Source organism: Clytia hemisphaerica, unplaced genomic scaffold (assembly GCF_902728285.1).
Source record: "Clytia hemisphaerica strain Z4C2 unplaced genomic scaffold, Clytia hemisphaerica genome assembly, whole genome shotgun sequence".
In the NCBI taxonomy this organism is placed as follows: Eukaryota; Metazoa; Cnidaria; class Hydrozoa; order Leptothecata; family Clytiidae; genus Clytia; species Clytia hemisphaerica.
Genome location: NW_027104020.1, coordinates 246522 through 256760, shown reverse-complemented (window position 1 = coordinate 256760; position 10239 = coordinate 246522). Strand labels below are relative to the sequence as shown.

General features: G+C 36.3%; 1 protein-coding gene across 2 annotated transcripts; it reads left to right on the top strand.

Annotated features, from left to right (window-relative positions):
• The first annotated feature begins 2592 nt into the window (after window positions 1-2592).
• LOC136811444 (uncharacterized) lies at window positions 2593-9779 on the top strand. Of its 2 annotated transcripts, none has more exons than XM_067068048.1 (3): window positions 2593-2863; window positions 5475-7775; window positions 9090-9779. In XM_067068048.1, exons 1-3 carry the CDS (start codon window positions 2646-2648, stop codon window positions 9355-9357), a joined length of 2787 nt encoding a protein of 928 aa, XP_066924149.1. In that variant the 5' UTR covers window positions 2593-2645; the 3' UTR covers window positions 9358-9779. The 2 variants fall into 2 exon arrangements, with proteins under 2 accessions (XP_066924149.1, XP_066924150.1); XM_067068049.1 differs by lacking the exon at window positions 2593-2863 and adding an exon at window positions 5103-5316.
• Window positions 9780-10239: the final 460 nt, after the last annotated feature.

The following is a 10239-nucleotide window of genomic DNA, read 5'->3' as shown; positions in this document are numbered from 1 at the left end:
GCGTTTTCAAGAATTGTTTTATAGTACAAGAAAATGTCGACCTTCAGTTTTTCTTTCATCCAAGTGTTTTTGTATCAAACGAAGAACTTCCTTGTTTGCTTTCCAAACGGAAAAGTGAAAGAAATTAGTTCAGGAAAGTTTCATCATCCAACCATTGAAAACATGAAACTTCTTTCCTTTCGTTTCTTTCTAAATATTTTCTTTTCGTTTGTTGTCATCTCATTTTGCTCCTAATTTCGATGAGTGTATCAAAAACTATGGACATGTTGAGTGCATTTTGTATCAAGTAGTTTGACAATTCACTGTCGAGTTTTATTGTTGCTGCTTTTTTTCAAAAACTTCTTTCGCTTCATTTTCTTCTAGATTTCTCTAACCACAACAAGATGACTTCATCACTCCATATTAACCCTAAAGAATGCTTTGTAGAATTCTTTTTGATTACGATTTACTGGAAGTTTTTAATGTCTTTATTTAGGCTTGATCAGACAATGGCACTTCACCATGATAGGACTCGTAGTATACAAATTTTAACGAGGCAACACTTTTTAAATGCTGCGGTTTTCTTATAATTGTTCATTAAAATGATGAAAATGGTATTCGACCATGTTATGCTTTATTGCCGTTTGTTTGGATTAAGTGTTGCATAAGCCACCTTTTTCTGACAACGTGAATTATTGACCATTAAATAGATTAGCAGCAAATCGAAAGTCGTTTAAATTCTTTACACTCCTCTCTGTCTATTTGCTCTCAAACATTTGTTTGGCAAGTTGACCTATGGCTGTCTTTGTCAAAAAGAGGGACGATCATTAGGATTTTAAAGTGCTCTTGGATATGAAAAACATCTTTTTGTGAGAGTGTTTTGAGTGGCTGCTTTGGAATGAAAAGAAAAGATTACGAAAAATGCTTGTTATTGGCACTCAGTGAAACCTTTTATTTGTTAATAGGATGACGATCAAATTGCAATATTTTCATTTCATTTCACTTTGTGAGATGAGATGTACTTTGTAAGCGATTCAAAATCATTTCTGATTGAAATGCGAGTGTTGGGCTTGTAATGGTATTTTTTTTTCTTTTTTCGAAGTTCGAACATGGTTATTAACTGATTTGTTTGTTCAACATAGAAAGCGAAAAAAACGAGAGTGTTATTTAAAGGTATGGTCAAATTAAAAGCTCATCATTATGCACAAGCTTCTACTGTATGCTTTGTTAATTTCGCCTTAGCGAAAGTATTACGATAGGCATGGTGCGATATCGGACGAAAATTTAGAAAACGAAAGTACTTGATACGGTGGACAAACTCACTAAAATCAATTTACAAATTACACGCTCGTATAACCACGGAAGATCTTCGCAGGTTTTCTTTGGATTACGTCATTATATCTTTGCGTCTTTAGCTTCACAGTTTTGATTTTTCTTTATTTTCTTATACAGTAAGCATATACTTTATAAGAATCAAATTAATAACTCTTGATAGACGGTGATATACCTTTCGGTAATTAGTTCTTAGAAAGTAAACAAGGGATGGGACACAATATGAGCATATTTATTTTCTTATAAGCATATACTTTATAAGAATCAAATCAATAACTCTTGATAGACAGTGACATACCTTTCGGTAATTAGTTCTTACAAAGTAAACAAGGGGTGGCGCAAAATAAGAGCATATTTATTTTTCTTATAAGCATATACTTTATAAGAATCAAATCAATAACTCTTGATAGACGGTGATATACCTTTCGGTAATTAGTTCTTACAAAGTGAACAAGGGATGGGGCACAATATGAGCATATTTATTTTTTTTATAAGCATTTACTTTATAAGAATCAAATCAATAACTCTTAATAGACGGTAATATACCTTTCGGTAATTAGTTCTTACAAAGTAAACAAGGGATGGGGCACAATACGAGCATATTTATTTTTCTTATAAGCATTTATTTTATAAGAATCAAATCAATAGCTCTTGAAAGATGGTGATATACCTTTCGGTAATTAGTTCTTACAAAGTAAACAAGGGACGGCGCACAATATGAGCATGTTTATTTTTCTTATAAGCATATACTTTATAAGAATCAAATCAATAACTCTTGATAGACGGTGATATACCTTTCGGTAATTAGTTCTTACAAAGTAAACAAGGGTTGGTGTACAATATGAGCATTTTTATTTTTCTTATAAGCATTTACTTTATAAGAATCAAATCAATAACTCTTGATAGATGGTGATAAACCTTTCGGTAATTAGTTCTTACAAAGTAAACAAGAGATGGCGGGTAATAAGAGCATATCTATTTTTTATAAGCATATACTTTATGAGAGTTTTTAAAAATTAAACGACAATTGTTCTTAAATTGGTCTTATTTTTTTAGCGATTTTAAGCCTCGTTGTTCTTGTTGTAAATTTGTTTCATCAAGGCTCGATGTAAAGTAGATTTCAGATTAGCTTCATCTACTTCTTGTTTTTCCCATGTAGTTCAAATTCTAGGCGAAATTTTCGACTTCAAGTCGTCTTGTTATTCTTGAATTTAAGATCGGCACACCCTATCATCGACTATGGAAAGGGTTCGAAATGATGAAACATATTCTTTTTTTTCTCAGAATAAAAATAAAAACGAAAAGACAAATATACTAGAATACATGGTTTTGAAATGGATGTGATGAAGCACCCAGGAGACATCCACCATCACAACCAACAAAGGAATTACTTCCACAACACCACTGCACATCATCATCAACACAATCAACATGACTTCGAATACATTGTTCCTCCTTCACACCCTCACACAACGCCCACTACACATTATGAACGCCATCATACGACGCCTATGACATCAAATCCAAAATATTTTTACAACAGCCAACAAGGGTAAGACTATTATTGTTTTTTTTTTCACGCAAAACCATCTCGTTCTCCTTGAGAAGAAAGATTATAGTAAAGTTCCATAGTGAGAGTCATCTGTACCGGTTCACAATCTTGGTCTGTTTGTATGATCATGAACATATAAACGACTGGACATCCATCTCCTTTGTCTTTTTGTAGAAAGCACTGCTAGCTTCGTTGCCGCCTCGTTAAAAGCATAAAATGAAACAATAGATTTTAATGATATACCACTCGGGAGTGGTATAAAAGTCTCTGTTGCTCTACCCTTCTCAAGTCTTTTATCTATATCATAACAAAGATAACAGAGGCAAAATCATCGTCAGCTTGTCAAAACTCCGACTAATATTTCTAAATAATGTTGATAAAATATATTACAAACTTGTGAAAAAATTCGAGAGTAATTATTTTTGTGAATTGGGAATAATGTTCAAGCTCTATTAATCCTTTTACCTAAATAATTCAAAGAAACAAAATTATGACGGAATATTGTCGGATTTTTCATATCAATTTTGAAATACAGGCGGCAACGAAGCTCGCTTGAAAGAGACAATAAAAGACAGATGTCCAGTCGTTTATATGTTCATGGTATGATAGATGGGTAGTAAGTATAGCGTGTCTGACAATCTATTAACTTTCTAACACTTTAAGAAAGTTTGTAACATGTTTTATGAATTGAGGATTTAATTTATATAAATTTTGTTTCGCTTTCTGCTTTTTTTTTCCCGGACACCGGTGTTAGGCCCACTGATAAAACTTAGGAAAGAAAGAGAGGTGGGAAAAGAATTCATTCGTGTTAGCCGATTATCATGATCCTGCAGATGCGAGTCCATTCATAGAATTCCACGAAATGAGTGCTACAACACTCTGAATGCTGGAATTTCTACCTAAACTTCTGTACCAGAGAATCCTTGCTTTAAATAAAGACTTATCACTAGAGCCTATTGATGATAGCTCAAAACATTCTTGAAATGATCTCTTGCTTATTCAACTGTCAAAATAATGGGAATGCACTTTACTTGCCAAAATGGATTGCTAAAAAAACAACCCTTTCCGTGCCGATGTCAGCATATGTCGACAAGAGAATTTTCAATTTTTTTGCCGTGTGTTTTTTTTAAGTTTATTGAAAGTTCGATTTCATTAAATAGCACAGTTGAATATTTAGAATATATTTCAAAAATATTTTTCACAATCATACATTTTCCAACTAAAACCATATCACTTATATTTCTGATACTCATTTTTCAGAAAATAAAGCTAAATGTGATGGTAAACTCTGTGGTCGCTCATTTCGGCATATGCCGACATATTCTGGCAAATAGGTCGAACCCTAAAAGATTCACACGGCAAGTTTGTTAAAAACCTGTTGTTCCACCATGTTGTTAAACTTTTCTACTTTTTATAATGATTCATTAACATCAAATTGTTTATTTACTCGTTAACTACCAATTTGCTGACCTCATCAGAAATTTGCTTATTCGTGACAATCATCATATTCAATAAGATGCCAGTTGGATTACCTCGGTTGCTAAGCGTGATTCAAGAATTAAGCAAGAAATGTCAAGAATTTCCGTTTAGAACGATCGATTGATCGCTTTGATAAGAAAGAGGCTTTTCTTTGCATACTTGGGATAGCTCTTATTCAACGATTTACTAAACTTATTATGTGACGCAATCTCTCTCGTCGTCCAAAATGATTATTGGTCCCGATTCTTTCACTGTCAAATGACAAATCATCACCCAATATTGTTCCCGGGAAACTTGATTGATTAAATAGCTGATCAGCAAACAACCGACGACTCACGCGGTTAAAAATGTTGTTGTGTTGGACAAATAGCAGTTTCTTTTGGTAGATTAAGTGACAAAAGAGCATTACCTCACTCTCCCCTCTCCTCTCTTTTTTCTTGAGTTGATCGATCTATTTTGTTCGATAATGGTCTTTTTTTTTAGAGAGAAAGTTGTATCTTGTTTGTTTGTCACTCTCACTCGCTCTGTCGTATACTTGACTTTTTTTCATGAAACAAGTAAGTAAACCACTCTTCCTTGTCATGACTGTCCCTTTCAATACCTACTGTTTTTACGAACTTTTAATAACAAATAAACCAGCATTTTTCGGCTATCGGTATCGATTCATGAGTGATTCGGTGCGGTAAAAGGTCACATAGTCTGCATCACGAGTGACGAGAGGAGAGCAATGTAATTTTTGTTTTGATTCAAAGAGGATGTCACAATAGCTAGATAACGATCGGTAGAGAAAGCATCTCTTAAATCTCCTTTCTATTCTATATATAATGTAGACTATAAAAAATTATAAACATGAAAATAGTCACTTGTTATGCTATAGCAAGGTTGTTTAAACGAATCATGAAAAGTTTTATCGATTATGTTGGTTGTGAGTTTTAGATTAAAACCATGTATTTCATTTTACAAGTTGTTTTAAAGTGAGTATTTTTCCCTGACCTTTCTTCATTTCATGCTGTAGTATCTAGTATAAAATATATCATACACGAACTAAGGAATTTCAACTGTTAAGTAAATACCTTGTTTCACTAAATATTCGATTTTCATTTTTAACCTTCTGATTTTTTTCTTCTTTCAGCCAAGATTCGTATTACTTCCCATCCTCTCACCTTCGACACACCATTTGGTTGGACAGAAAGAATCAAGACCGCATTGAAAACTGGTTAACGGAACAACACGAATATACCGGATACCCGCCACCTGAAACTGAATCTGTTATCTCCTTGAGGTCAAGCAGTGCGGTCGATCTGTTAACAGGCGAACGCTCTTTGATTGACGAAGTGAAATATAAATCAGAGGAAAGGATACAACAAACACATTTTTTGGAAGTCGATGATCCCAAACAAAACGGATTGTTTAAACGCTATAATTCGCCTGATTGTATTCGTCGAAGATATTTTAGCCCGAGATCTGACCCCGCTTTGAATACGGTCGGTAAGCAGTCTAGTTTGCTTCCAACGAGGAGTGCATCGTACAAACAATTGTGGCATTCTAACGGTGAATACTCTTCCACTGATCATCGATTGAATCCAACTTTTTATCAGGCGGGTAAAGGAAATACGTTTCCGAGACGAGGTGGAAAATTTGCCGGTCAACGAGAATTCTTGCAAACTCAATCCACCGAGAATATGGGACAGCAAATGGATAAATACCAACAGAAAGTCTTATTGAACCCTTACGCTTCTGTTACTTCTACTCAACATGATTCAGACAAAGAAAACAGAATTCTGAACAGACAGGTCAACAAGCAAGTAGAAGAATCTTTCTTAGTTGGTCGTACTTTCGTTTTGAACGGTATAAGTTTGCACAACAAGCCAGATGTTTCTGATCACACATCTACACCTGGTCGAAACAGTAGTGTGGCTGCAACGCAAAATACTCTTTATAATTCTACTGAAATCATCGACACAAGCACTTCAAATAAAACAGATAACGAGAAAGTTTCAATGAACAATTCTTTAATCAAAGAGGTCGAAGAGAGAGTGCCTTCACCTATTTCCCACACCGAACCTCGGTCCACCTCCACTTATCACCAGCGTGTTGTGTCAGCACCTGCAACCACTGATAGCACTCATCTACAGCGTGATCCTTACTGGCGTGGAGAAACGGCCCAACGAAAAATCTCACACGAAGTCCGTAAAGTGAAAGCGTTTTCTTGGCCTAAACGAGCCGTTCTTCCACAACAAACAGATAAAGATTTCATGGAAAGAGTCACACGAAAACAGACTTTTAATAGTGATCAAAATAAAACAAACGAAACAAACTCTATACCAGATGACGCCAGTGATCAAAGCGATGTTCCTCCTGCACGACCGCCTCTTCCCGCCGAACACATGTACCCGAAGCGCGATAGCTCGTCCGCCCATCGCACGTCGTCGCTTCGTTCCACGAGCCAGTTATCTCAAGCGTGCTCGCAGATCAGTGAGGAGGAGATTATCCCTCAAGAAATCAAGCATGATGAACATCAAGCGCTTTCCGAATCAAGTTATGCTTCGTCGTCTGCTCCCTCACAAAATTTCCAGCACAGCTCCACGTGTGAACTTTCAAAACGAGTCAGTATGAGCCTCAAGGATCTCATTCGAATACACGAGAAAGAAATAGCGCGCGTTTCAGGAGCGTTCTCAACGCGTACGCTGGACAAGATCGACGAGAAAGCATCTTCGGTAAAATCACGTGACGAGGCACATGTTGATCATTCCAAATGGAAACGTCACACCACCATCGGTCTGCTCGGTGATTTCACTTCCTATCCCTCAGAGCGATCCGCAAGCGGACCGTTAAGCCCGCGTTCGGACGGCTCTTTACTTTCACCAGATGCGCGCTCTTCGTCACGTCATTCTGCGCGCAAATTCAACATCACGATTTCGTCACGTGCTGCATCTTCAGACGCAAGTGAACTTGTCACCAGTCCCCTATCACCCAAAGATAACAGTGCCTTCAAAAGCCCACCGCCCAATATTTTACCCAAACCGAAAAAAGTGACGACCAGCTCTATGGTGACGTCTCCGTTACAGACCGTGGTCGCACCTCTGAAGGCGCAAACACATGAAGAGTATAACGTACCCTTTGAGACGTCCTACATTGCTCACACGTCCGATACCAGCGTTCAAACTGAAGGGAACTTCTCCCGTACGGCTTCATTCCGAAAAAATGAGAAACGCGTACGTGAACTAACAGAAGAAAAAGAACTGATGAAAATTTCCTTCGAGGAGGAACGGAAAGAACTCAATAGGAAATTGCAAGAACAAAAGAAAGTGGCCAACGCTTATCAAAAGCTTGAAGACAGATATCGTAAGAAAGTGTACGAACTTCAGAAAGCCATGAAAATGTGCAGTTGCTCGGGGAGTCGATATTTCGCCAATGGAATCGATAACTTTCGGTAAGATCCTAGTTCTATCATGAAGGTAATAAAGATTGATGGAGAGTCAATGCCTTTTGTTCTATTCTGATTTATCATCGGAAGCAAACAGCTGTTTGGTTGCTTTGGGAATAAGATGATTAAGTTTTGGTATACTCGTGGGAATATTTAAGATGAATGAAAAGACATTTCATTTTTAACAAGTATATTGAAATATAATAGCCTTGTCATGAAAAATTGAAAAAAAACTTCACATAATAAGCACAATACTCTAGACTTCTAGGGGAAGCTGCCCATAAAGCCATCGATAGATTTAAAAAAGAATTACGTGTTACGATTAGGAACCTTGTATCGATCATTTTGTCAGAGTATGAAAACCGCTGCCCACTTAGACGTGAAGATTTTAAGATAAGAAACTTTCAATAATAATAATAATGTGATGCGACTCTTAATGTTCACAAAATGCCAGCCCATCCTTATAAAATTAATATATTCTTTCATCCATAAATCAGTTGAAACTATTTCGAATCGCATTTTGACTAAGATTTCTCGCAAAATTAAGTATTTCAAAATCAACGGACCAGCCTCTTTCTGTTCTTATAAAGTTATAAATTGATGTTTTTTGCTTCCAATGATGGTGCATCAAAGAAAAGCCGCTTTGAATAGATTTATAATAGATTTCATCTATCATTTAGGTCATTACCGAGACGTTTTCTCTCCGTCTGTATCTTTATTACCTTCATGGTTCTATATAGATAAACTTTTTCATTTCTGCCCGATAAATTTTGCTTTACTTTAAGTAAAGATTAACTTTGGCGTGGATTTAATTTGACGAGTGGTCAAGATGCGATTTTTGGGCGGGTATTCGGAAACAATGCATAAAACTACTCGTAAGTCTCGTAAGCTCAAACACGCACAGGAACACAATTTTGTTCGAGTTAAGGAGTAAAGGTTATAAGGCATTGTTAACTGAATGTACCGTACAGCCTGTTCGAGTAAAGGAGACATTTGAGTTAAAGAGATTCCACTGCTTACTGCTTAGAGGATGAGATTTTTAATCATATCTTTTCGGTTAATATAATTTGGCGGGTTTTGTCAAATTTCACCGAATTCAATCCCCGCCTTAATAAATGCAGTTAAGGGATCTTCATATTGACTGTTTGCACGTTGACTTGTAAAGCTATTTAGCTTATCGGCTCAAAATTGTGCAGACGGATAAGGTACTGTATGAAGAGTTACACAGCCAGGAATCCGTGCGGTTTAGTTTTTGCCATTTGAGATGACATTATTGCTATGAAATTAATTTCCTAACATTTTTTTTCTTTTCCCTTATAGTCAAGATCATTCGTCACCGGTCAACGATCATCCTAACGACATCTCCGTTCAAAAGGTGGATGGAATTCTCCACCAATTGGAAGCTTGGTTGAACCATCACACAAATGGTATCACCTACCCTGACTCTGACATCTCTTCCCTTTTCGGTTCAAACGCAGCGGACGAAGTTTATGTACGGAACAGTAAGCGAGCGAGCGATCATTACAACGGTAACGGGTCAATTCCGCTGGATAGGATTATTGACCGCATTGATGCGACCTCCGTTTGATAGATTGCAATTTGCTCAATATCGAAGTGGGACATTTACATGGAAACATTTGCATCGGGATCGAGGGCGTATGACACTAACGAGGGCATATTTGTTTGTCATCGCTAGAAATCTCGGACGAGCTTCGCTATCATTTAAATTTTTCCCTTCCATGTTGAATTCTTTGAGTTTGTCTCTGATAAGTCCCGAGAAAGCACACAAATCAATCAAAAAAGTTAGAATGCGACAATTTGCTCAACCCTATAGAGGGTGCATTGTTATGTTGCGATAAGTTGTTTTAGTGCCCAAATAGAAACATTTACTTTTGCGTTACTTGATGTAGTGAGCCTGTTGGAGTATATTTTTGTAAATATATGCAAATATCTTTAGGTCTATTTTTTTTGGAAATGATCAGATAATTTATGCGGAATGCAATGACGTAATTTTCCCTGAGTTTTCTTTTTTTTTGCCAAATCGTAAGAATACCCTAAGAATACCCTCTAGGGTGAATTTCACAGAATTTGATAAACATACAGCTTCCTTCGTTAGACTTGAATTTACACTTTGAGGCAGAAATTCATTTCTTATGTTAGTAAAAAAGTCAAATCTAAAAAAGTAAGAATATGTTAAGAATATTTCATCCTCAATTTTGGCAATTTCTTAAGAATACTTGACCCTCATCCAAAGTACAAAAAAAAACTTCAGAAGCAGCCGGCAGAGAGATTTTTTAGAAATATGTGTTCTTATCTTCTAGGAGACCAAATGTTATGACCTTTCCATTTTTTATACAAATGGTGTGTTCTTATTTCTAGGAAACCTTTATCGCACTACTTTTCTTTCTAAGCTTATCACTACTTACTTTATGGTTTGATGCAACACATTATCACACATAATTCTACAGAA

What these genes read in the sequence shown, in the direction of transcription:
- LOC136811444 (XM_067068048.1), top strand. Translation starts at nt 2,646, where the DNA reads ATGGATGTGATGAAGCACCCAGGAGACATCCACCATCACAACCAACAA. An exon ending in TTTTACAACAGCCAACAAGG is followed by an intron (nt 2,864 to 5,474) that starts GTAAGACTATTA and finishes TTCTTCTTTCAG; the next exon opens with CCAAGATTCGTATTACTTCC. An exon ending in AATGGAATCGATAACTTTCG is followed by an intron (nt 7,776 to 9,089) that starts GTAAGATCCTAG and finishes TTTCCCTTATAG; the next exon opens with TCAAGATCATTCGTCACCGG.